The sequence below is a fragment of the Protopterus annectens genome, chromosome 12.part0 (assembly GCF_019279795.1).
Source record: "Protopterus annectens isolate FY-2018-M chromosome 12.part0, PAN1.0, whole genome shotgun sequence".
NCBI classification, from domain to species: domain Eukaryota; kingdom Metazoa; phylum Chordata; order Ceratodontiformes; family Protopteridae; genus Protopterus; species Protopterus annectens.
The window spans coordinates 1163537061-1163564618 of NC_056746.1; the positions used below are offsets into that span (position 1 = coordinate 1163537061).

The 27558-nt window shown below is 43.4% G+C and overlaps 1 protein-coding gene across 2 annotated transcripts in view; it reads right to left on the bottom strand.

The window, feature by feature from the left end:
- The window catches only part of RALGAPB (Ral GTPase activating protein non-catalytic subunit beta), a 3411848-nt gene that overhangs the window by 1456996 nt on the left and 1927294 nt on the right, over positions 1-27558 (bottom strand). For both annotated transcript variants that reach the window (XM_044090192.1, XM_044090191.1), the window contains exon 15: positions 16641-16782. In XM_044090192.1, coding sequence (XP_043946127.1) covers positions 16641-16782 — 142 coding nt within the window. The remainder of the gene's footprint in view (positions 1-16640; positions 16783-27558) is intronic.

A 27558-nucleotide genomic window follows, 5' to 3' on the forward strand; every position in this document is an offset into this window, starting at 1 on the left:
GAGTTCGTTGAAAGAGAATCTGTATCCCTGAAAAATTATCTTTAAGATACATTGGTCGTTTGTTAGAGAAAACCAATTTTCTTTGCAGAGGGACAGCCTTCCTCCCAGCTTTTGGTGAGTGAAAGGAGGGCACAAGGGAAGAGGGAGTCATTCAGAGTTTTTGCCATATAAGGATGGCTTAGAACTCTCTACCTTTGGGGTGGAAGTGGTCCACTGTTTGGTTCTCTGCTGCCCCTGGGATAGGGGCCTGGGTGGTCTGTCTCTGCAGGGCTTACCTTGGCCCTGTCTGCTAGGTGCAGGGAAGGACCAATGCTTAAGATGGAAAGTTCCTGCTGAACCCGGGAGGTTGAACCTGAAAGAAATCTTTTCCTGTTTGCATAGATTTTGCTTTGTCTTCCATCTTTTTGAGCACCTCTTCTGCTTTTACTCCAAACAAGCGGCCCTTATCCAGGGGGGAAGCAATTAATTTAGACTTGACATGATCAGGGAGAGGTTGTTTCTTCAACCATGCATGTCTCCTAATGACAGATCCTGACACTGCTGCCATGCTTGAGGCTTCTAGGGTGTCATATCTAATGAGTGTTTGGCCACTTGACAAGTAGAGTGTAGTAAACCTGCTAACTCTTTCAAATTGGCACAGTCAGGAAAGGTTGAAATCTTTTGTTTTAATAGTTCCAAAGTATGTTGACATTTTAACATATGGAACTGACAGTTGAGTGCTCTGATAGCTAAGGTTGCAGAGGTGTACATTTTTTACCCCATCTGTCTAGAGCTCTGGAATCCTTGTCAGAAGGAATAGGACCCTTGGCAGAACTAGTCTTAGCTCCGTTAGGTCCCTGTGTAATGACCTCTGGGTCTGCAGCAGGATTTCTGTACAGGTGTTTGTGAGAATCCGGTACTCTGTAATACCGGTCAGGTTTACTGGGCGCAGGTGGGAGGGCATCAGGGGCGAAGCTGGATTCATGGAAAACATCATCCACCACTTCTAAAATAGGGGGCTGGCCAGGGGTCTGTGCTGGGGCAGGTCCAGAAACTCTTAGTCTTTTCTTAGACTGGGGGAAGTCCTGAGATTCCTATAGGAAATGTTCCCTGAGGGTGTGAAGGGCTTCCCCAAAGAAAAGGTCTTCTGATGGGGAGGCAGAAGGAATGGATTCCTCTGCATCTGAATCCTCATAAGCAGTCAGTTGTTGTTCCTCTTCCAAATCTGTTCTGTCATAATTTCAGGAAGAAGGGTGTCTTTTCCTTTTAGAAGTTGTGGCATGGCTAACCCTGATAAGGGAGATGAGATCCTCCGCCATTTTAAGCATTGGTGCTTGGGGTGGTGGAGCAGGATGGTGGATAGAGGCAGATTTTCTAGGAGGGGCCTGGCTTCTAGGCCTAAGAGTATCCATCGGTCTGAGAGAAACGGTAGTCAGATGAGAAGACGTCATTTTTTGTCTAGATTCGGTAGTGCGAGAAGCCTCCTTGGAAGCCGGTGCCTGTGTTACGGCTTCGAACCGACCAAGGCAGAGACAGCCAAAGTCTTGGAAGATGAAGAGGATTTCTGCGGCATACCAGACTCCATAAGGGTCTCGATAGAGGCCTGCATAGATATCATATCGGGCATCAGGGGCTGCGAAAGCACCTCACTGAATTCCAGAGAGCTGACTACCTGATTAGCGGTAGAGTCGTCGGAAAGCTTAGCCTTGTGTGGTCCGTCTCTATCTTTATCTCTGCATTTTTCCGGAATGTCCACAGATTGTTGACTGACAGACGCCATTTTAGAATGTGAAGATGGAGGATGAAAATACCTGTCTACAATAAGAGCTCTACAGCGAATGGTTCTCACATTAAAGAGGGCACACAACCGGCAACCGGGGACGTGGTGGTCTGGGCCTAAACAATTGACGCAGTAAAAATGGAAGTCTTGATGTGGGATCTGCTTTCCACAGGCGAGACAACTGCTAACTTTTTGGACATCGGTTAGTGCAAGAAAAAAGGATCCCCAACGGAGTACTTTGCTTTAGAAGCTTTCAGCTGTAATTAAAACTCTGGTAGCGACAGACCGGCACACTTGCGAACTGCTTCTGCTATGGGCTCCACGGCAAGAAAGACTGATGTAATGGTGTCAGCTGCCTTGCTTTATAGCACTGACAACCTGACATCAGACTACAGGCGACAGCAGCCAACGCAGAAAAACACTGACTCTGGTATTCGGGCCGGCTGAGGGCTACCACAGTAAGGATAACAGCACAGGTGATGACTGCAACAGTGAAACAAGAACATCTGAAAATGCCAGGAAGCAACAGATAAACGTAAAAACATCCTGAAAAGGGGATGGATCAAGATACAGAGCCAAGCATCCTTGAGATCCAGGGATTCCATATAAGCCTGAGGAAGCAAGAGAGGGAACAAAGTCTGAAGGGATAACATTTGAAAGGAGGGCACCTTCAGAAAAGTGTTTATATGAGAGAGATCTAGAATTGGTCTCCAAGTACCCTCTTTTCTGGGTACTAGAAACATCCTGGAGTAAAAGCCCCTCCCCTTTGAGACATAGACAACTCCTGAATAACACCCAGAGTCAAAATGTCCCGAAGCATCTCTGCAAAGGAGGAGAGTTGTTTCTGAGGGGGCTGAGGAACACCCATAAAAGGGAGAAGGGATTTTCAAACCATAGAATAGCCTTGGCGAATAACGGTTAGGACCCACTAATCCTGCGTAATCTTGTAGCCAAACAAGGAGAGAGAGACAGAAAGAGGTGAAGATAAAGAGGAAAGTGGCTGGGAAGAACAGGACAGTCCAGCCAGCACTTGGTTTATCTGGAAAAGGAGACGTGTGTCACTAAAGTCTGAGTAGCCTTGGCAGGATAAGCCTGCTTGCCACCCTTTTTACCCTTAGGAGGAGGGCAAGACTGCCTACTAACAAAGGCTAGCTTACTAGGGCAGTTTCTCTTAAATTTAGGCAAAAGAGAAACAAACACACGTTTAAGTTCCTGTAAAGCCATGCCCTTATCCTAAAGGGACTTAAACACAGCAGCAGCTTCACCAAACAAGCATTTATTATCAAGATGGGCATCCATCAACTTAGCCTTAATATCACCCGGCAAAGGTTGAAGCCAAAGCCAAGAACACCCACTCATCACTGACCCAAAAGCAGCAGCCTAGAAGAAGCATCTGCTGCATCATAACTACACTTGATAGAATGATGAGCCACCTGGGAGGAAGTGCCTAATAGGAAATGGGCAGATTTTACACTCGGAGTCTGGAAGATCATAAATAACCTGATAGGCCTGGGATAGGACAGCCAACAAATACCTGAACATAGGGGTCTGATAACTAGCTCTAAAAGGCAAGGTACCAAAGCTATAAAACTTCTTGCTTAGCCTTTCCATAGCTCTGCTATCATCATCAGAGGGCAGTAACTTGGAAGAAGAAAGCAATTGAGAGGACTTGTCAGAAGCTACAGACACCACTGAGGGGTTAGCATAAGGACACTTGAACAAAAATTTACAGTCCTCAGGCTGGCCCAGGGACCTTGAGTGATGGGAAACACAGTCAGATTTCTGAATTTGCTTGGTTTTATCCAAATGATATCCAAGTTGCCTGTGCACATCAAAAGTGTGAAGGATCCTCTCGCTAAAGGATTAAGGAGAAGGGAAAAAGGTAGGAAGACTGACGGACTGATTGAGAGAACTCATTAACCACTTAGGGCAGAAAGGAGGGGTTAGTGCGTAGGGAAACCCAATTTCTGTGGAAAACTGTGAAGGGGAAGAGGACATGAGAGCCCTTAACTCAAGACACCCTTCTGGTGGAAGTAATTGCCACTAGAAGGACTGTTTTCCAAGTGCAGTGTTGTAGGGAAGCAGAACTTGCTGGCTCAAAAGGGGCCAGGATAAGTTCTTCTAAGACATAGTTGAGATCCCAAGACTGCGGGACTGGTTTCCTTGGTGGTCTGATGTGAAGAACGCCTTTTAAGAAGAGTTTAACTTCCAACATGGACGCTAAAGGGGGGAGACATAGGTAGACATGCAGAGATAGCAGAAATATCAGCTTTTACTGAGGAGTACAACAGCCCACTCTTCATTAATTCATATAGGTAGGACAGGACCACTGGAACATCCACTAATAGTGGTTGTAGATCCTTTTTAAGACACCAGATGGAAAACATTTTCCATTTGGAAACATAGGATTTCCTAGTTGTGGGTTTTCTGGCCTCCTGCAGAACATGTAGCATGTCCTCAGAAAAAAGGTGTCTGAAGGGAATCAAAATGCTATCACCCACAGTCAGTTGTAGGGTTGACATCTGTGGATGAACTAAAGTTCCCTAGTCCTGTGCAAGTAGGTCCATTCTGTGGGGTAACTTATGGTGTTTGCCTTGGCTAAATGCAGAAGGGGGAACCAATGCTGTCAAGGCCAAAGGGGAGTAACCAGCAAGATTTCTGGTTGCTCCTGTTGGATTTTCAACAGACCTTTTAAAAAAGTGGGAAGGAAGGAATGCATAAACGCACCCCCCTTCCAAGAGAAAGGTAGGGTGTCCACCTTCCATGCCAAGGGATCCCTGGCACAAAACCTGGGAGGTTGCCTGTTCATGGGGAAGGCAAAGAGATCTACTGGAGGTATACCCCATCGATAGAGCAGGTCCAGAAACACATCCCTGTGTAGCATCCATTCGTGGGATTGAGTCATGGCCTTGCTCAGTGTGTCAGCCACCACACTCTGAGTCGAGGGAATGTAAACCACCTGGAGGGAAAGTTAACTCTGGACAGGTAATTCCCAGGCCTGCAAGGCCAGTCTGCACAGGAGGTAGGACTTTGTCCCTCCCTGTTTGGTGACATGCCACAGAACTGTGGTATTGTCTGTAAACCATCTTAAAACCCCATGCAAAGATGAGGTTTGAAGATTTGTAGGGTGAAGATCAGGACCCTCATCTCCTTTAAAATATTGTGCTCCCTTTTCTGGGCTGTAGACCAGACATCTCCGACCCTCCAGGAGTCCAGAGCTGCTCCCCATCCCATGTCTGATGCATCCGTGTAGAGCTCCTGAGTGGGAGGAAGTGGTTGTAAGGGTAAACCTGGATTCTTTGCCACCTGCTGTATATCCACCAGTGTAATTTCTTTTTCAAGCAAGGCAGGAGTGGGTTAAACTCCAGTGGGTGGGAGTGTTGTACCCATATTGTTCTCAGGAACCACGGAAATTTCCTCATGTGCAACTTGGCTAAAGGTAGCATGGGAATTGTAGAAGCCATGAACCCCAGGAGGTAAAGAAACTCCCTGGCAGTCAGGGACTGTGGGAACAAGAGGTCCTGAAGTAGGAGACAAGGAACGGAACCTTTTCTGGAGGTAAGGAAGCCAACATCCCTACAGGATCTTGCAGCCAAGAAAGATGTGATGCTGGGAAGAGACCAGAGATAATTTCTAGTAATTTATTGTGAATCCTAGACTCTCTAACAGTAACACTGGAAAGTACAGGTTCTCCTGAAAGATGTCTGGAGTCTGAGCCTGGAGGAGAAGGTTGCCTAGGCATGGAAAGATCTGTATGCTCGGTAGCCTGCAGAAGGCTATGACAGGAGCTAAGCATTCTGTCAACACTGTTGGGCCATATACAATCCAAAGGGCAAGGCACATAATTGGAAATGTGATGAAGCAATAGCAAAGTGAAGAAACTTCCTGAACCGCAGATGAATGGTAATATAAAGATAGGTCTTTGATTTCCAGTGACACCATGAAGGCCTGGGAAAAGATAAGAGGAAGAAGGGTAGGTAAGGTTAACATATGAAAGGTGGTAACTTTCAGAAAGGTATTTAGATAGGAAAGGTCTAGAATGGGTCTCCCCAGACCATCCTTCCTGGGTACTAAGAATATCCTGGAGTAGAACTCTTTTCCTACTTGGGAGGGTGGCAAAACCACCTGAATAGTGCCCTGAGAAAGGAGGTTGGAAATGATTTGGGGAAAAGAGTTCTAGTGGCTCTTTTGGAGGTTGTGGAATACCCCTGAAAGGGGAAGGAGTCTACCACACCATAAGAATCCTTGCAGGATGATGGAAAGGCCCCAAGAGTGCTGAGTTATCTGTTTCCAAGCAGGGAGAGAGAGACAGAGGTGTTGACGTCTCAGGAGGTGGGTAGTCACAGACTACCTGGCTTAGCCTGAAAGGGCCGTTTCTGTGTGGGAGTAGAAAAGATAGATTTAGAGGAAAATTGTTTTCTGGAATCCCTCAGACCTTTCTTTCTAACAAAGGTGGTCTTGGTAAGGTAGTTTTCTCTGGAACCTGGGCACCAGGGAAACAAAGACATGCTTCAGCTCTTGCAGCTCTTTGCCCTTCTCCTGAACAGATTTGAAATGTTCTGCAGCTGAAGTACCCAACGAGGCCTTGTTGTCCAGGGGGGCAATCATGATTTTCGCCTTAATGTCATCAGGCAAAGGTTGGAGCCTGAGCCAAGAAAACCACTTGAGAACTGACCCAGATGCAGCCGCTCTAACTGATCCCTCCACAGCATCATAACTACACTTTATAGAATTCCATGTAACTTGAGCTGAGGAGTTAAGGACGGAGGAAAGCTTAGCCTTAGTGGGAGAGTCAGGAAGCTCAGATAATAGTTTGCCAGTGTCCAAAAGAAGAGCCAAAGAATACTTGACCATATGGGTCTGATAGTTAATGGCCCTGAAGGCCAGAGTAGCTGAAGTATAAACCTATTTTCCTATTCTCTCCATGACTTTGCTTTCCTTATTTGAGGGGAGCAGGGAAGTGAAAGGTAGCATCTTGGATGCTCTGTCTGTAGAAACTGAAATGGTAACAGGGTCTGCAGTGGGACACGAATAGGAATTTGGATTCCTCTGGCACTTTATAAAATCTATCTGGCCTTTTGCATGCTGGAAGTTGAGAATCTGGGCACTTAGAAGCAGCAGCAAAGGCATCTAGGAATGCTGGCAGAACAGGAGGTATAGCAGATGGGGAGTCCATCTGTAGCAGGTCATAGTATCTTTTCTGGATGTCTGATACCAGACACCAATCTCAGTTGAAAAACTCCCTCATCTTAAGACTCGTTTCCTCAAATGAGATACCCTCTCCTGGGGAATCAGTCCCATTAGATTCCTCTTCTGGGGAGGCATAATCCAAAGGGGAAGAAATTTGGGCTGAATAAGCCAAGCATACGTCCCCTGAGGATTTCTCTTAATCTGAGGAAAACTCCTCAGAAGTTCTTCCATTCCTTCCTCTACTCCTCAAAAAAGGAGAAGGGAGAGAGACAGCTAAGGGACTGCCTCAAAGCCATAAAAGCATTGAACAGGCCGTAGGAGAAGGGCTGCCAATCTGGAGACTGTTCCTGAGGGTCTGGATAAACATGCTTTGTCTTAATTTTCTTCTTTTTGGGAACCCCCATGTGGTGGAGAGCGGATGGGCTAGATGTCAGCCTACACTCCACAATGTCGGCAGGAACATCCTCTCATACTATGATCTGGGTAATACCATATGGGCCCTCAGTCACAATGAGCTGTGGTTCTCCCTGTACGCCCGAGTCTGACACATACAGTTCCCTTGAGGACGTGCTGATAAGAGTCCTTCATAGCTTCCAAACTGGTACCCATCAAAGGAGTATCTACCAACTCCGGAATAGTCTCTGGGCCAACATCGGCCTTGGGAGAGATGTCCAGAACAGAGGGAGCACTGGGTAAATCAGGCCTAGGCTTCTTGGCCTTCTTAGCTTGTGGCTCAGCTGAAGGGCCCGAAGCACCTTCTATGTCACACGCGAGACACTTAAGACACTGATTTTCGTGGTATAACTTGACAGAAGCTAAGTGACTATGTTGGGTACAAAGGCCTTACAAATAGCACAGGTAGTATGGTTGTGATCTGGACCTAGGTAAAATAAACAAAGGTTGTGAGAGTCCTTAAGTGGAATCTGCCTTCCACACTGATACTGGCCCTTCCTAGCGGACATGTAATCAAAACAAAACACAGTAGCCAAAGACTGTAATGAAAAGAACCCAGCAGGGTACCTTTTTGAACCAAGGTTTGCAACCTGTCTGACCTGCAATGATCGGATAGGTGGTAGAAAAATTCTGAGGTCTGGTACATGCAGACGTCCATTTTATACCAGACGTCACTTTATGTCAATGTACATTTTGGATTCTGTGCAATGTCACATGTACCTCACAGTAGTGATAGACATTTGTCTACTGGCCAGATGTACAAGTCAGCCGGAGGTGGACTCCCACGTTACGAATACTGCAGCATATGAATATGGTAGATTCCTCTTCCTCTGATTCATAGTCCAAAGGAGAGGGAATTTCAGAAGAGTAAACAAGGGATTTCCCATCCAAATCCTGCTCCCTGGATCTTTTTAGTGGAGTAGAGGATCAAGGGGGCTGGAAGAGAAACTCCCTGAGGAAGTTTCAATGCCATTAAAGTACTAAACAAACCCTGAGTTAAGGACTGCCACTCACTTTGCAGATCCTTAGTAGCAGGAGTAATATGTTTAGTCTCTTGCTTTTCTTCAATGGGACGTCAGCCTCACAAAATTTTGAAGGTTCTGACCCAGGACGGCATTCAATGATGGTAGTAGAAATGACTTCTCTGAGTAAAATTTAGGAACATTCCCCCTGACCACCCAAAACAGATGTTCGCAATGCCTCTGCAGACATGCTTAAAGTCATATTTTTTATTTATTTTTATTTATTTTATTTTACATTTGTTTACTGGGAAAGTCCGACTGGACACATGTCCACTTTCAGTGAAGAGTATAAAGAAGTAGAACATACATACATATGACACATCAGGACAACATGCTGGTGATTCACAAACATACATATAGCATATATACACACAACAGGACATCATGTTAGTGATTAACATTTCTTACAGTAGACAATCAGAGGTACATTTTTTTTCTCTTTTGCAGTTATATGTTTTGTAAAGTAAATGTATACGGGTTTGGAAGCTTTCAGGGGAGAAACTGTTTATACATAGCTGTACCCTGGCAAATTCTCTTGGTATAGATTAGCCTGGTGAGTGGCATGAGCATAGTCAGTTACTTAGTGGGTTTTCAGGAGTTTTCTGAATTGACTAAAGGAAGTGGTAGAAGTTATTTGGCTTGGTAGTGTGTTCCAGGTTTTGGCAATGGTGTTGGTAAAGAGGGACTTACCAGCTTCGTTTTTATGTTTGATGACAGTTATGAGGTTCTGGTTACTAGATCTTAAGGCTCTAGAGGGAATGTGGGGCTGAATTAAGTGCTGGAGTTATCTGAGGAAGGTAGCAGAGTTTGTGCGCTATAGAGTGCTGATTGAGCAGAAGTATATGAGGCAACTCAAGCCAGTTGAGTTGCTTAAGGGATAGACAGTGGTGGAACCTATATGAGGCTTCAGTAGCAAACTTGGCAATCTTATTGTAGCAATATTCCATTTTATTTAGATCAGTTTGGTGGAGATTGGTCAAGATGGGAGAGGCACAGAGGAGGGTGGATAGAAGATGAGTCCTTGCGATGGTTACTTTGGTGCTTTTTGTCATAAACTGTTTGTTCCTGTAGAGGAGACCAAGTTTCTTATTAACTTTCTTAATGGTTTGTGCTGTGTGGATGTCAAACCTCAGGTTATTGTCTATTTCTACACCTAGTAGTGTGTGTGGTTGGACTGATTTGAATGTTTTCTTTAGAGCTAATGGTGAAATTATTACTTAGGGGAGGAGCTCTGCCAGGGCTGAAAAGAATTAGTTTGTTTTGTTTGGTTTTAAGAAGACGTTTGATGTTAGTGAACCAAGTTTCGGCTAGAGTGAAGTTATTTTGGGTAAAGCGTTGCAGTTCAACTAAGGGTAGGGGCAGCACATATGAGGGTAGTGTCATCTGCATATTGTACTATTGAGGCAGTGGGAGAGGATGAAGAGATCTGATTTGTAAATAGAGAGAACAGCAATGGGCCAAGGATAGATCCTTGAGGGACTCCTATGGTTACTGGTAACAGGGGGGACAATTGGTCCAGCCATAGGACTGCTTGCTGGCAGGCAGATAAGTAGCTGTTGAACCATGATATAGAGGAGGGACCTATATTTAGGGTGGATAGGGTATCAAGAAGCAGACTGTGGTTTTATCATGTCAAAGGCTTTTGATAGGTCTAAGAACAGGGAAGAAACAAATAGACCCTTGTTTCTTTGGTGGTTAACTGTTGGTGAATGATAGTAGTGGTGTTGTGGTGCTATAGGAAGGTCTAAAGCTATGCTGGAATATGGAGAGTAGGTTGCTATTCTGAAGGTACTGTATTAGTTGAGTATGAACAACTCTAATATTTTGGATAAAGGTGATAGGATTGCTACTGGGCGATAGTTGGTGAGCTCTAAGAGTTGCCACCTTAGTGCAGTGGAATTATATATGATGTTTTCCATGAGGTGGGGACTCTGCATTCTGAGAGAGATCTGTTTGAGAAGAGAGATAGGATAGGCTATAGCTTCAGCTGATATCTGAAGGAAGTCTGCTGGCTGCTTATCAGCTGCTAGAGTGGTTGGTTTAAGCTTACCAAGGAGTTTAGATACTGATTTGGTGGCTAGAGAGTGGAGGTGAAAATTGGGGCTATTGTTTTGTATATGGGATGGGTTGGGGTAGTTACTGGTGTGGGGCTGCTAGTACTACTTTGGGCATTGGCAAGGGTCTGGACTGTTTCGGTAAAGAATTTGTTAAACTGAGTAGGAATGTTTTCATGGTTATTTGGAAGCACAGGGGTTGGAGTCGTGGACTTTCCTGGATGCAATATACCATTTATTGAGGCACAGCATTTTTGTGGGTTATGAGCATATTTTTCTTGCATGCTTGTATAGTAGCTGGATTTGTCTAGTTTGATTTGATTTTTGGCTTTGTTATGGAGCTCTACATAGTTTTGTCTCAAAGTAGTGGTTTTGTTTATCTGATATTGAATCCAGGCCTTGTACCTTTTTTTCATTATAGTTTTAGCATATTTTCTTAGCCATGGGGCATAGTTAGTTTTTATTCCAATAGTTCTAGGGGGTGCATGATGGTTTAAGATTTTTATGAAGGTTGTGTTAAAGTACTCAACGGCATCGTCTAGAGGTAGATGTTTTAGGGGGGTCCAGTTACAGCTTTTTAGATTACTGATGAGATCAGTAGCTATAAAGGTATTTTTGTTTCTAACTACTCTAAGGATAGGTTGGTTGATGGTTTGGGATCTGTTCCTAATTAAGTAGGTTGGATGATGGTCACTTAGAGTATCTGGAAGACAACCAGATTGCTGTACAAGAGCGGGGTCAGATACCAGGATCCAGTCTAAGATGGACTGGCATTTGGAAGTTTTGTCAATTCGAGTGGAGGTGGTTATAGTTTGGGTAAACCTGTGGAGGTTTATGAAGGCAGAGGGGTTATGGCTGGAGCAGTGAAGCCAGTCAATATTGAAGTCTCCTAACAGTGTGGTTTCATGTGGAAGGGAGTTGGAGGTCCAATTAAGCAGGCTTTCCATTACAGTGATGTTACTGCCTGGTGGTATATAGCCACCTGCAATAATTATATGTTTGTTGGTACTTATTTTTAATTTGGCAAGGATTAGTTCTACATCTTTGAATTCATGGGTATTGTAATCTATTTGTTCTAAGGCAAGATGATTTTGGAATAATACTGCAACACCTCTGCCCTTTTTCTCTGATCTGTCTCTTCGGATAATGTTCAAACCCAGGGCAGTAATCGCATTATTGTGATGTGGTTTGAGCCATGTTTCAGTTAACACAGCGATATCTGGTTTGTATAGAGCTAGTAGGGCAGGAAGGTCATGAATTTTGTTAAGTATACTTCTTACATTAATGTTTAAGAAGAGGAGAGCTGAGGTAGATCTGTGGTGTAGGGGATTTAGCGGATTTAAGTTTGGGCCGACTGATGTTTTGGGTCCTGGATTGGGATGTATATAACGACTGCAAGTTAGTTAATGGAGTAGGTGTAGATAAAGTTTGGTCAATTTGTGAATTATTTTAGTTTTTCTTTGAGAAGAGAGGGGGCTAGTTTTTATTTTCAGTTTAATGCGTGAGTAAGAGAAGGGTAGGGGGGAGGTAAGGTCACATGGCAAAATTGGGAAGTGTTTTAGTTTGGTGGTGTTGGCTGTGGAATCAGTTTGCCAAGGGGACGGGATGTGGTTATGAAGCTGAGTGTGGCAGGAGGACAGGATGTAAAGTAGGAGTAGGGTGAAGATTATTAATGGGTAGAATGATGTTTTTAGTAGTTGGGTTGGATATGTTTAATCCATGTTTATCTAGTTTCAGAAAGAATGTGTTACATGCAAGGGTACTATCTATGAATGAGTGAGATTGGTGTTGTATTAAAAGTTGCAGTATTAGGTGTATGTGGGAGTTTGTTGGCAAGAGATTTGAAGTGATAGGTGGATGAGAGTGTAAGACTTGATAGTGGGAATTCTCTGTAGTTACAAGTTGAAGTGATGTTAGGGACTTAGGATCTATATAAGCATCAGGTAATGCTGGGTATATGGCTACAGAAAAGTGATGGAGAGTATGGCCAGTGCAACAGCTATCATTTTTTGTGTTAGGCAGCTGCAGTATGGCCAAGAAGTATTGGTCAGGTAATTGGTATCCTCAAGTTAAGAGAGGGTAGCAGAGATAGTGAGTTAGTAAATACGGGGGGATACTTGCTACTTTATCTGTAATTATGTTCTTGACTATGGATAAGGTGAATGGGAATTATATATTGTCAATTTATTTGTACTATGTTCAGATATGCATATTTACTGCAGTTAAAAATATTAATTGTAAGTAATATTTAATGGTTATAGGGTGGTGTGTATAGAGAGGTGGTGGGAGGAGGTAGGGATTCTATGTTGGAGGCAGGAAGTAGGCTAGAGTGTTTGTCAAGAACAGGTAGGGGAAGAGTGTTTGGGTAGGAGGAAACAGGTGGTTAGGTATAAAGGAAATGATATGGGGGGGTGGGAATGATCCCCTCTGGCTTCCAACCGGTCGAGGTACAGGAATTCAAGGATAAAGCCGGGTAAACCTCTAAACATTCACTTGCCTTGCGAGAGATGCCTGTTGGAGGCTGAACAGCAGAAGATTCCAGCCTAGGCTTCTTAGCCTTCTTTTTCACTGACAGCTGTCCCTCAGAGCAGGAAGTACCCTCCATCAAGTCTTTTGCAAGAAACTTAAGACATTGATTTGATTTTCAAGCTACAGCATCACAAAGATGAGAGTCTACTATGAAGGGTTTTAGGTACCAAGGCCTGACAGATGGAACAAGACGTATGGTCATGAGAGGTGTCTAGGCAAAAAAAGACACTGGTAATGGTGGTCTTCGTGAGAAATCTGTCTCCCACACTAGCATTTACCCTTCTTGGATGACAAACTCCACAAGCAACAATAATAAAAAGATAAGTAAAAAAGAATCCCAACAGGGCAGTTTTCTGCAATGGCTACATGAACCAGCAACAGAATGGGCATTCAGACCGACGATCAAGTGATGGCATTCGGACTGGCAGCAAAAAAGTTCTGAGAATGTTATGTCCTAGACGTCACCTTTATGCCCTACACTACGCAAGGAGCACACATGTGATGTACGATGCACCTTAGAGCAACCTAAAGGCTTTTGTATACTGGCCAGACGTCAGCACGCCCTTGGCAGTGGATTCCTAATGTAATGAATACTGCAACAGTGAAACGGAAGGACATCAATGACTGCAGCTAAGGATATGGCACTGAGTTAACACTAGGGGGTTACAATTAAAGAATTGATTTAGTAAATGGGGGTGTGTGAAATTAAACAACAACTGCAAGCAGTTAGCTGGAAGGAAAACAGAAGGTGATTTGGCTGAAAAATAAGAGTGTTCAGGGGGAAGAGCATTCTGGGAGAGCACAAACAGGGTAAAGCATGTGCTTTGTCTTAGGGCAATACAACTGGTACAGCTCGTCTGTTCAGCTGGCTAGGAGCACTTAAAGCACAGCCAAAGACCTGCACATGACTAGGTGGGTAGGTTAAGAAAGCCAACAGGTGGCTAGATGAGATACATTTTCAAAAGGTAGATTATAGGACACATACGAAAGGATTTAATTAAGAAAGGAGATACTCTGCTATCATTTTGCTTTCAGAGGACTAAAAAGATGGCATTATGTAAGTAAATGTTTACATTATATTAAAATAAATAGCTGGAATGTTTCAAAAGGAATGTGCTGATTTTCCCTAAGAACAATATTACACCAATGGAATAGGAGAAAAGCTGTTATAGATTTTTTTTCATACATCAGTGTGCATGTTTTAAATCTGGATGGAACTGAAAAATAAAATTTTATGTGATTGTGCATATGTTTATTTTGTTTTATGTATAAAAAATGAGGAAACTGGTGGTTGGTAAGCAACTTAAGGGTAATAACTGATTTATCTAACTAGAAGAAAAGCCACTACTGTTCACGCTGTTCATCTTTTTAGTTTGGTTAAATTACTAGTTTTGACATCCCATACTCCTACACAGTTCTGAAATGGGTTACCACCAGAAGGAAGTCAACTATGAATTTACTTGAGACTTGCACTTTAAAACAAATACTGTGCAGCACTATGCAATTTTTATGAAAACAGCCTCCTATAATTAATGGTATATAATGGAAAACAATAATACATCATTATAACAAGTACAGAAAATGTAATGTATACAGAACATGTAGATAGCAAATGCAAAGATATAATAACTCAGACCTAAAAAGTGTAGATGTACTTTAACTGTAAATATATGTAAAATGTTCTGGGAAGGTATTATCAAATTTTACTTCTTTCATTATTCAGCATTTGTAGATTTCAAAGTCGGTATATCTGTCACAGCGATATCAAAAAGATGAAGAATATACAACATATGGACCAATGGGCTAGTCAATATGTTTAACAATGCAATTTTTATTGCACATATGTCATGGCACACATTCTGCACTCTTCACTACAATCTAGATTTTCAATTAGCAGTTCAAGGAATACAACTCTAATATTAACAACCAGGAAAAGTTTGGATCTGTGGCATACAGGGATAAAGCCTATGCTATGACTTAGACTACCTTAGTTTGACTAAGAGCCCAGGCACTGGATGATCAAATGAGGGATGAGAGAAGAAGAAAGAGGCATGTGCCTGCTCACCTCTTATCACACAGCATGGGTGTGGGATAACATGCTAGGAGTGCTAAACGTCACAGTCACTGGTAGAGATACGGGTTCAGTAACAGGAAGTATCAACAAATTACAGAGTATGCAAGGCATAAACATCTGTATCACCATGACAGTGCAGGCACTCCCCCAACATGGCCAAACACACATCCAGCCTTAATGCATCAGCTAGCATGCTGGAAGATTAGAGCACACTATAAAAAAACTTTTATTGCTTTCCTATGCAGTAGTGATTCATTCTTTATTTCAACCTAAGGGCTTCTTACTAAGGGAAGAACCCCACAGTGAAGAATCACTCTAGAGTAGGAGTTATTGAGGTCAATAAAATCACGACAAGCTGGATAACTGGCGTCAGCAGCAAATGAAAGAAAAACAAAGACATTAAAAAAACACTGCTTTACCTAAGATGGCACTCAGAAAACTTTACAAGTAGTTATAAATTAAGAAGATATGAAAAGAGACTACTACGCCACTTCAATATGTATGTCTGCCAGTAAAATCAGGTTTACTTACAGCAAGACTAATGCACTTTTCATCAGTGTCCATTTTACATTTCAAAACCTACAAATCTTAGCATATCCATCAACCCCCACTTCATTTAAAATCCTAAAAGCTCCTGTTAACTTGCAACTGCCCCCAACATCCTGCCATCTGTATCATTCTTGCCACTTCATCCACCCATCGCACTACTTTATACCTCCTTGGCAAGCTTCCTAGACCTCTTTCTGAAACTCTATTCTCGCCTTTAATTTTTCTATCACCACTCTCAAGCAACACATCTCTTCCCCCCTCTATGATTCGTATACACCTACTTTCCTTGTGTTTACTTAATCTTTTTCTTTCTTCATCCAGCTCAAACCTAGCCTTCACAAACGTGTATACTACCCACCCTTGCCACCTACATTCTTTCACAGCCTGCTTAATCTCCCCAAAGTCATTATAAAGGTTGGTCACTAACCATGGCAATGCCCATTAAAATAGCTTTATTCCTCCTCACCTTCCTCTTACTAAATTCAAAAATTCCATAACTATGTTCAGTTATGTATTATAAAATCAATCTTCACAGCTGTTTACAGTTTGTAAAAATATGTGCACAACATAAAGGTCTTTACATAACTATTTAAGTGCATGAATGAACAAACAATTAGTAGCTCTACTCAAAAGTCTGCATCAACTCAGCATTGACAGATGAAGAAACAGGGCCAGTCACTGAAGGTTTTCAGTGTGAACAATTAGAATGCAAACACAGACAGAAAATGCCCAATTTTTATCAAACTATGTCCCTATTTTTTCCTTAGCATTATCCAAATATGATGAAATTTAAAATAGTTGTTCATAAAAAATTGTCTTATTTGCTATTTAGAAAATGTAGTGAGTCTCAAAATGTTACTTCATAATGATGCAGACTTTTTTAACAGCAAAACATGAAGGCATGCAAAAACAGTGATCAAGAGCAATCAAATAAGTCAAGGTCATCCACACAATGCTCTCAAAGAAAACAGGATGCATATAAGAAATCATTTTCAGCAGTATCTCCATACCATAGTCTCGAAGCAATGCCTGGGCTGGTCTTTCACTGTCAGGAGTGGTAGGTTCCACACTTCCTCCACTTGCTGTGCTGACACCACTGCTGTTACGACTATGACTCTTAAGCAATACGTTAGAACTATCACCTGCACCATGCTGCAACACACAATACTTCTCTCAGAAAACATGTATTAGCTAGAGTTTGTTTTACTATCCCCTGACAATGAATGCATCTTTCAGCAGCAAAGGAAATAAATACTTTCTAAGCTACAGGTTAATATCCATGAACTACTACCTTGTAAATCTCAGTGCTCAACATTTTCCTGTGATCTTACGAGATAAAATTTTCTTCATGAAGCAACCAATGATACTTTTTGCTATTTTAACATCAAACAGTAACAAAAACAAAGAAATTAAGTGAAAACATCAATGTTTCAAAATCTGAAATAAGCTAAAATGTAAAATTAAAAATAAAGTCTTCATATCTAGTATTTATGACCATCTGGTATCAGTTTCAATTGTTTCCTAATAATAATTACATGAATATTAAAACTGTACAGTTATGTAAAGTAAACTTACCATAAAAGCAGATGTTTGAATGATCACTGTTGCAGTAGCCTTAGCTATATGGGTTACATCCTGCTAAAGATACAACAGCCGGACAACTTCCAAACCTTAAGGGCAACTTACATGCGCCCCAAGCAGTTTGTCAGCTCGAGCTGGGCTTACTTAAGAGAGATTTGAGAGCAAAGCCCTAATGAGATTTCACGCCAACAGACAGAGAGAGAGACTGAACCCTAAAAGGACAATGCTAGGAATAAAAATGTAGTATTTGCACCCTGGCATAAACACCAAAAAGTACAGTTTTGTACCTACCATAAATGTAAATGTCCGATAGGTATGCAACTGCAGTCCTTACATATGGGTTGTCCTGCCTCAGGCAGCCCTTCGGTCGGCCGGATTCCAAAGTCTAGGTCCGGCGTCGGCTGATGTCACCCTTTCCCCGACGTCAGAGCGCCTGGGGTATAAAAGTGTCAGCCGATGCCATCTTCTTCAGTGTTTCTTGCCCCAGAAGCCAGGTGCCCTCTAAGGAAGGCTAAAATTTGAAAATAGAGAAAAAATTCCAGACAAGTAGAATAACATAAAAACAAATACACCATAAAAGATTACCCCAGGTAGCTAAAATGAGGGGTAGAAACCCAAAGGAATACCAGAGAGGGGTAGGTGGGAGGGAAAACCTGACTGCAGTTGCATACCTATCGGACATCTACATTTATGGTAGGTACAAAACTGTACTATGTCCTTCAAGGATGCAACTGCAGTCCTTACATATGGGTTGAATACCATAGCCAACCTGGGGGTGGTAGGCACTAAGACAAAGATGGTGTAGCTAAAATGCCCTGCAGGACTGCAGAAGCAAACCCTGCTCTGGATCTGGAATATAAAGGCAGGTTGTAATGTTTGGAAAATGTATGCACGGAGCTCCATGTAGCAGCTTCTAAAATGTCCTTTGTTGCCACTCCTCTTAAAAAGGCTGTGGAGGTGGCTGTAGCTCTGGTGGAATGTGGCCTGATGTCAGATGGCACAGCTTTTCCATGAAAAGAGTAGCAGAATCGAATGCAATTTCCAATCCATTTAGAAATTGTCTGTTTGGAAATTGCTTTTCCCTGCAATCCAGCAGCATAAGCTACAAAAAGCTGGTCAGATTTTCTGAAAAACTTTGTTCTGTCCAAGTAGTAGCACAACTGTCTGTGTATGTCCAAGGTGTGCAGAAGTCTCTCACCTTTATTTTGAGGATTGGGAAAGAAGGTAGGCAGGTGAATAGCTTGATTCAGGGACACCCTGGATACCACCTTTGGCATGAATGACGGATTGGTTCTCAAAGAAACTCTGTCCTGGTGAAAAATGAGAAATGGTTGTATTGCCATAAGGACCTGTAGCTCGGAGACTCTTCCTGCTGAGGTTACTGCCAGAAGGAAGGCTGTCTTCCAAGACAGAAATTGCAACTCTGAAGATGCTGCTGGTTCAAAGGGAGGAAGAGTTAATTTTTCCAGCATGAAGTTGAGGTCCCATGCAGGCACTGGTGGTTTCCTTGGAGGGTTGATGTTCTTTATACCTCTTAGAAACTGTCTTAGCAATGGGTGAAAAAATACAGGCGGATCAGTGTTATATTTGGCAGATATTGCTGAAGCATGTATTTTTATGGAAGAATATGAAAGGCCATTGTGGAGCATTTCAGCCAAGTATTCCAGGATCTGTGGAATGCTCATCACTGATGGGTCTTGACCCTTTTTGCTGTTCCAGATAAGAAATCTCTTCCATTTTGCTGAGTATGTTTTTCTAGTGGAAGGTCTGCGCGCCTCCAGGATGATATCTTTTACCCTTTTGGAAAGTGTATCCTGAGTAATAGTCATGGAATCTTCCAAGCTGTCAGCTTCAATGTTTTCAAGTTGGGGTGTAGTGTCCTGTAATTGTGCTGTGTCAGAAGAAGTGGCCATTGAGGAAGAAGCCACAGATTGGTGTGTGTCAAGCTCCGTAGGAGTGGGTACCAGTGTTGTCTTGGCCAGTCTGGAGCTATCCGTATGACTTTCGGTTGCTCTGTCTTGATCTTTAGTAACACCTTGGTCATCAAAGGTAGAGGTGGGAAGGCATATAGTGTTAGAGAGTTCCAACTGAAGGAGAGAGCGTCCACCTTCCATGCTTCAGGATGGTATGCCCTTGTGCAAAACTTTTTCAGATGGTGATTGAAGTGGGAGGCAAAAAGATCTATATCCGGCCTTCCCCATGCTTGAGCTATTTGTACGAAAATGTCTGGATGCAACATCCATTCGTGTGGATCCATGATGTTTCTGCTTAGGCTGCCCGCCAGAACATTGTCCTTCCCTGGTACAAACTGGGATTGTAGCTCTATTTTCAGTTGTAGGGAAATATCCCAGAGATTCATTGCCAGTCTGCAAAGAGGGTAGGAATAGGTACCTCTTTGCTTGTTTATGTACCACATAACTGTGGTATTGTCTGTCTTTATTAGTAGATGGCCCTGATGCATGAACTTTTCGAAGGCCTTGATTGCATGTATCACTGCCAGCATTTCTTTTTGGTTGATATGCAGGTACTTTTCTTTTTGTGTCCATTGTCCTTGAATGCATCTGCCCTCCATGTGTGCCTCCCATCCATGCTCTGAGGCGTCTGTTGTTATGGTTTGACTTGTATGAGGCTTGCTGAAAGGCAGACCTTTGTTTATTTGGCTTGCTTGAGCCCACCACAGAAATTCCTTTTGAAGGCATGGAATGAGTGGGATCAATGTTTCCAGGCTGTGGCTGTGCTGAGACCATAGACTTTTTAGATACCATTGTAGTTTTCTCACATGCAGCCTTGCATGCAGAATCAGAAGAATGCAAGATGCCATGAAAAGTACAGTTTTGTACCTACCATAAATGTAGATGTTCGAAGATCCACATTGCTGCAGTCCTTACACTTGGGTAGTCCGCTGTCCTCGGTCGGCCCGAATATCAAAGTATAAGGCTGACGTCGGTCAAGGCGCATTTGACTGACATCAGGACGTCAGGGTACAAATCATGACCGACGTCATATCCTCAGTCTTTTCTTGCCCAGATGTCAGAAGACCCTAAAAATAAAGGTCAAAACCAAAAGACAGCAAACAAACAACCAACCATCCTAGCACTAAAATATGTACAATATATACAATACACACCCTATTGACAACCCAACCCACACAACCGCCTCTAACTACAGAGTGGAAGCAGGGAGAGCAATGTGGATCTTAACATCTACATTTATGGTAGGTACAAAACTGTACTATGTTCTTCATCTCACATTGCTGCAGTCCTTACACTTGGGTAGAATCCCAAAGCAGAGGTAAGGGAGGATGGCCAAACTATAAGGAAGCAGGAGCTGCCAAAATGCCCTGCAAAACAGCAGTGGCAAAACCAGCCCTGGATTTAGAGTAAAGTGGTAGGTGATAATGCCTAGAGAAAGTATGCACTGAACTCCAAGTAGCTGCCTCCAAAATATCCTTAGTTGCCACCCCTCAAAAAGCTGTCGGCAGTAGCCCTAGTGGAATGAGGCCTAATCCCAGCTGGAATCTCCTTGCCATGATGGGAATAACAGAAAGCAATGCAAAACCCAATCCACTTAGAAATAGTTTGTTTTGACACAGGCTTGCCCTGAGAACTCAAAGCAAAAGAAACAAATAACTGCTGAGACTGCCTGAACCCTTTAGTTCTGTCCAAATAATATCGCAACTGCCTGTGTACATCTAAAGTGTGCAAAATCTTTTCCTTTATTTTGGGGATTTGCATAAAAAGGCAAATGAATAGTTTGGTTTAAAGCCACACTTGAATCCACTTTAGGCTTAAAGCAAGGATTAGTACGAAGATACCCTATCCTTATGGAAAATTAAGAAAGGCTCAACCGCCATAAGCCTGCAACTCAGAAACCCTTCTTGCAGAGGTAATAGCCAACAAAAAGCAGTCTTCCATGATAAAAACTTTAATTCAGCAGTAGCTGCAGGCTCAACAGGTTGCAGAGTGAGTTTCTCCAACAAAATTGAGATCCCAAGCAGGAGTAGGAGCTCTTCGTGGGGGTCTTAAATTCTTTGCCCCTCTAAGAAATTGCTTGAACAAAGGATGAGAAAACAATGGTGGGTCACAATCATAGTGAAAATTGCTGCAGCATGAACCTTAATAGAAGAGAAGGACAAACCTTTGTCCAGTAACTCAGTAAGATATTGAAGAGCCACACTTAAATTAGGCTCAGAAACATCAAAATCCTTTGCTGCACTCCAAAATAAAAATCTCTTCCATTTATCTGACACTTTCCTTGTACTAGGCCTCTAGCTTCCAAAATAACATTCAAAACTTGCTGTGGAAGTGGAGGCCCACTATGGTTCAAAACAGAATATGCCAGGCTGTTAGGTGCAGAGAGTGAAGCTTGACATTGAGCAAATGACTGTCCTCCTGAGACAACAGGTGTGGAAGGCAAAGGCCATGGAGGCTTCCATACCAGGCTTCTCAGTAATGGGTACCAATGCTGTCGAGGCCAATCTGGAGCTATCAAAATCATCCTTGGCTTGTCTTGTCTGGCCTTTAGTAGTACCTTTGGGAGGAGAGGCAGAGGCGGAAAGGCATACACATGAAGATTGCTCCAATTGAAAGAAAGAGCATCCACTTTCCAAGCTGTGGGATGAAACCTTTTTGTGCAAAACTTTGGCAGCTGGTGGTTTAGTGGAGAAGCGAACAGATCTAAGTCTGGAGTTCCCCATGACACTGTCAATTTCTGAAATACACGAGGATCCAATTTCCACTCGTGGGGATCCATAATTTGTCTGCTCAACACATCTGCTAAGGAGTTCTGTGCTCGGCAGAAACCTTGCCTGAAGATTTAGCTGTAAACTGAGAGCAGTCTCCCACAAAATCATTGCTTGCCTGCATAGAGGATAAGAATGTGTTCCGCCTTGCTTGTTGATGTACCACATGACAGTTGTGTTGTCTGTTAGAATCAACACCTGCCCTGGAAGAAGTAAATCCTTGAAAGCTATTAATGCAAACTGGACTGCTAACATCTCTTTCAAGTTGATATGTAGATGTTGTAGTCTGGCAGGCCACTTGTCTTGTATCCACTTTCCATTCAGATGAGCTCCCCAAGCTTTGTCTGAGGCATCTGTCGTTAGAATCTGACTCGCCTCTCGGGTCACAGAGAGTCCCTTGTTTAGGTGACATTCCTGAGCCCACCACAACAATTCCTTTTGAATGCAAGGTATTATTTGAATGACAGTGTCCAAATCCTGGCAGTGCTGTGTCCATACATTTTGAGATACCATTGTAGCTTCCTCATATGCAGTTTGGCATTGGGAAGCACCAGAATACAAGATGCCATGAACCCCAAGGCTTGAAGGACTGTCCTTGCAGTCAGCCTGGACTGATGAGACAACTGATGAAAGTAAAGGGAAAGATTCTTTTGTTTGTCCGGGGTCAAAAGGCCATCTGGGATGCTGTATTCAGTCTCACACCCAGAAAGCACATGTCCTGAGAGGGTACTAGACTGGACTTTATTTCGCTCACAGAATACCCCAGGCACCTTAGCACTGCTATCACATAATCCAAATGATGAAGAAGCTTGTCCCTTCCTTGAGCCAGAATCAGGCAATCGTCCAAATAAGGATAGATCTGTATTCCTTTTAACCTGAGGAAAGCTATCACTGGAGCCAGAACTTTCGTGAACACTCTGGGCGCAGTAGATAAGCCAAAGGGCAATGCAGAGAACTGATAATGAGAAGTCCCAGCTCGAGAACGCAGATACTTCCTGCAACTCAGTCTGATAGGAACATGAAGATAAGCCTCCTTGAGATCCAAAGTTACCATCCAATGATCTTTGCCCAGCAGAGGTAAAAGCTGCTGTAACGTCAACATTTTGAACTTGGGAATGTCCAGATAAGTGTTGAGGATAGATAAGTCCAAAATTGGTCTCCACGTGTTCCCTTTCTTTGGTACTAGGAACACCTAGGCCCACTTCTGGCATAGGGACGGCTGAATGGCTATTTGGAGTAACAGAGAAATTTGCTTGTGAGCCTCTATTCTTTGTTGAGGAGGAACGTCTGGCATGCCTTTGAAAGGAGGCAAGGTATGGAAATAAAACCTGTAACCGTGGTGTATGATATCCAATACCCATCTGTCTTGGGTAATTAAACTCCAATTTTCTTTGAAAAGTGCCAACCTTCCTCCCAAAGGTGCTGCCAGGAGAAGGCTCTGGCAGCTGAAAAGGTAGGTCATTGGGTCTGGAAAGGACTGACCCTGCCCTCACCGAAGACTGTGCAGGAGAACTCCCTGTTCTAGGCCTGAAAGAGCCCTGAGCTCTGCCCTACCACGCCTAGATCTACCCCTAGACTGGGAATCATAAGAAGGATACGTCCACCCCTTAGTAGGCCAATTTCTACTAAACTTTGGAGGCTGAACCTGCAAAAATCTTTAACAGTCTGCATAGACTTAGCCTTGTCTTCCATTTTCTTTAAAACTGCCTCAACAGGAGAACCAAACAACACATCAGATTGTAAAGGAGCATCTAAAATCCTTGTTTTAACATGGTCAGATAAATTCTGATCCCTCAGCCAGGCGTGCCTGCGAAGAACTGACCCAGTGGCAGCCACCCTAGACGAGGCCTGTACAGCATCAAAACCACATTGCAAAGAATGCTTACCCACCTGTTCAGAAACATGTACTAAATCTTGTAACTCTTTACAATCAATACCTTCCACCAGAGCATCAACCTTAGACTTCAATTGTGAAAGGAGATAGTTTTGGTATTTCAACATGTGGAACTGGCAATTCAAAGCCCTCATAGCTAGAGTGGAAGAAGTATAAACTTTCTTTCCCCATCTATCCAAAGCCCTGGCTTCTTTATCTGTAGGAACTGGATTCTTGACAACAGAAGCCTTAACACCTTTAGGCCCCTGACTAACAGTTTCTGGGTCTGCCCTAGGACTCTTAAAAAGATACTTATGAGCTTCAGGCACCCTGTAATACCTATCCGGTTTAACAGGAGCAGGAGGCAAAGAATCAGGATTAAGAGAAGCCTCTGTAAAAACATCTTCCACCACATCCAAAACAGGAGGTATAGCCAAAGGCCTATGCTGGGGTAAAACAAAAATTCCTAAGCCTTTCCTGGAATCAGAGAAGTCCTGACCTTCCCACTTAAAATGCTCCCTCATGGAATGAAGAGTTTCTGAAAAGAAAAATCCTCAGGAGGAGAAGCAGGAGTAGAATCATCCACATCAGAATCAGAATAAGGAGAATACTCCTGCAAGTCTTCAGCCAAGACTCTGAAACATCCAAGCCTGCTCAAAACTCCCTAGCTCAGGCTCCACCCTAGGTCTCTTATCAGGAGGGCAAAGAACCCCTAATCAAAGTAATCAAATCTTCTGCCATTTTAAGCATATGCTTCTTGGGCACAGTTCCTGAAGAACTAGGGGTGACACCAACTGAAGCTAAACCTGGCCTGCCTCTGGGAGAGAAACAGAAGGAGAGGGCCTAACCACCCTAGGAAGGGGAGTATAGTAACCTGAGAAGCCCCTTCAGCCTGACCTGCCTCCTGAGAGGCCACATCCTGCAATAACAAAGTCTCTGCTTTGTCCTTGCTTCGAAGAAGGGAGCATCCGACGGCATTTTATAATTGCACCTTCCGAAGACTAACCTGGCACAATCTAATCTTCTCTTTATAGTGCGCTTATTGAATCTAGCACAAGAGCGACACCCAAAGGCCCTAAACAAGGAATACACAAAGTATGATAGTCTCTATGCGTATCTGTTTCACAAGAAATACAATTATTCACTTTTTCTGACATCCGTAAACCACTGAGGCAAGAAAAACTAAAATATTCTTTAACTCGGTCTGAAACTCTCGAAAAATTTCAGAACGCCAACCGCACTTGCAATGCTGCTTCTGCATCGGACCATCGGCAAAAGACTGAGGATATGACGCCGGTCATGCGATTTGTACCCCTGATGTCAGTCAAATGCGCCTTGACCGACGTCAGCCTTATACTTTGATATTCGGGCCGACCGAGGACAGCGGACTACCCAAGTGTAAGGACTGCAGCAATGTGAGATGAAGAACATCCCAGGGTCTGCAGGATTTTCCTTGCAGTCATCTGGGTGTGTGTTGCCAATCTTCTGAAGTATTCTGGTAATTGTTTTTGTTTTTCTTTTGTCAGAAACGCCATCTGGGTGTTTGTGTCCAGTGTGGCACCCAGGAAAGGTATTTGTTGGAATGTTACGAGACTTGATTTCTGAATATTGACTGTGTATCCCAAGGCCTGCAGTAGGTGAAAGACATAGTCCAAGTTTTTTAACAAGGCTTGTTGGCTGTCCGCTTGTATAAGGCAGTCGTCCAGGTAAGGGTATATTTGCATCCCCTGGAGTCTGCAATGTGCAATTACTGATGCCAGGCATTTCGTGAACACTCTGGGTGCAGTAGATAAGCCAAAGGGCAATGCTGAGAATTGATAATGCTCTGAGCCTGCAAGAAAATCTGAGGTATCTTCTGCAACTTTGTCTGATTGGGACATGCAGGTATGCCTCCTTGAGGTCCAGAGTTACCAGCCAAGACCCCTTGCCCAGCATGGGAAGGAGTTGCTGTAAAGTCAGCATTTTGAATTTTGGCACAATAATGTAAGTATTCAGTGCGGACAAGTCCAGAATGGGTCTCCATTGGTTTTCTTTTCTTGGAACAATGAACAGTCTTGAATAAAATCCTTGTCCTTGTTCTGCAGAAGGAACCTTTTCTATTGCTCTTATTTGAAGTAGGTTTGTTATTTGTTTGAGTGCCTCTGCCCTTTGATTTGGTGGCAGGTTTGGCCTGCCATGTCTTGTTGGCAGTGTATGAAAATGGAATCTGTATCCTTTGTCTATTATCTCCAGTATCCATTTGTCCTTTGTAATATTGTGCCAATTTTGTGAGAATAAAGATAATTTTCCGCCCAAAGGTGCTTCTAATTGAGCCCTGGATGGCGGAGTCAAAGTCAAGTCATTGAGATTGTCCTGGCGGAGCAGTGGAAGGTCCTGCCCCACCTCTCTGGTTGGAGGCTGCCAGTGACGCCCTCTGTAGGAGCCTCGAGTTTGCCCTCTACCTCTGCCACGCCTGTTTTGCCTCTTTGAAATTTGTCTGTGTCAGGAAAGGACCAATGCTTAGAAGGCCAATTCCTGCTGAATCTTGGAGGCTGTACCTGGAGGAAATCTTTGACTGTTTGCACTGATTTTGCCTTTTCCTCTATTTTCTTTAAAACCTCTTGTGCAGTAGCACCAAATAACTTATGTTTCTCTAGTGGTGCGTCCAAAAGCTTAATTTTCACATGGTCTGGCAATGTTTGTTCCTTTAACCAAGCATGTCTGCGTATGACCGCACCTGTCATTGCTGCTCTACATGAAGCTTCCAATGCATCATATCCACACTGAAGGAAATGGCTGCTAACCTGCTTAGTATTATGAACCAATTACTGTAACCCCTTTCTATCTAATGGTTCAGGGGAAGCCAGTTTCTTTTGCAAGTCATCCAACATGTATTCCTGATACTGAATCATATGAAATTGACAATTTAATGCTCGCATAGAAAGGGTGGAAGATGTATAAACTTTCTTGCCCCACCTTTCTAAAGCCCTAGAATCTCTTTCCGAAGGGAGTGGGTTCTTAGCAGTAGTGGAGGAAACCCCTTTAGGCCCCTGAGAAATAGTTTCAGGGTCAGCAGTATGGCCCTTGAACAGAAATTGATGTGTGTCTGGGACCCTGTAGTACCTGTCTGGCTTGACAGGAGCAGGGGGGAGGGAGTCAGGGGAGACACTAGATTCTAAGTACACATCATCTAAAACATTTAAAACTGGAGAAATAGCTAAGGGTCTATGCTGAGGTAGCTTTAAAAATTCCCTTAACCTTTTCCTAGAATCTGAGTATTCTTGGCCTTGCCATTTGAAGTGTTCCCTCATGGAATGAAGCGTTTCCCCAAAGGAAAACTCCTCAGGAGGAGAAGCAGAGGGAATAGATTCCTCCGCATCAGAATCCTCGTAGGCCGGGAAGGCCTCCTCCTGGTAGTCTGAATGTGCAGAGTCACCTGAGGCCTCATCGGAGGACTGGGAGTCTACCTGCTCAACCCTAGGCCTCATCGGAGGACTGGGAGTCTACCTGCTCAACCCTAGGCCTCTTGTCAGAAGGCGGCTGAGAGCCTCTATCTGGATGAGGCTGTGAACCCCTAATTAAAGAAATAAGGTCCTCAGCTAAACTTAAAATTTGAGAACCAGAAGTGGATCCCAGAGAAACAGATCTTGGAGGGAGAGACTTAGCATGTGTGTAGGCCTTAATGGACATAGACACTGGAGGCCTGGCAGCCCCACGTGCTGGAGTAGTCTTATCCACTGAAATGGTGTCAGAA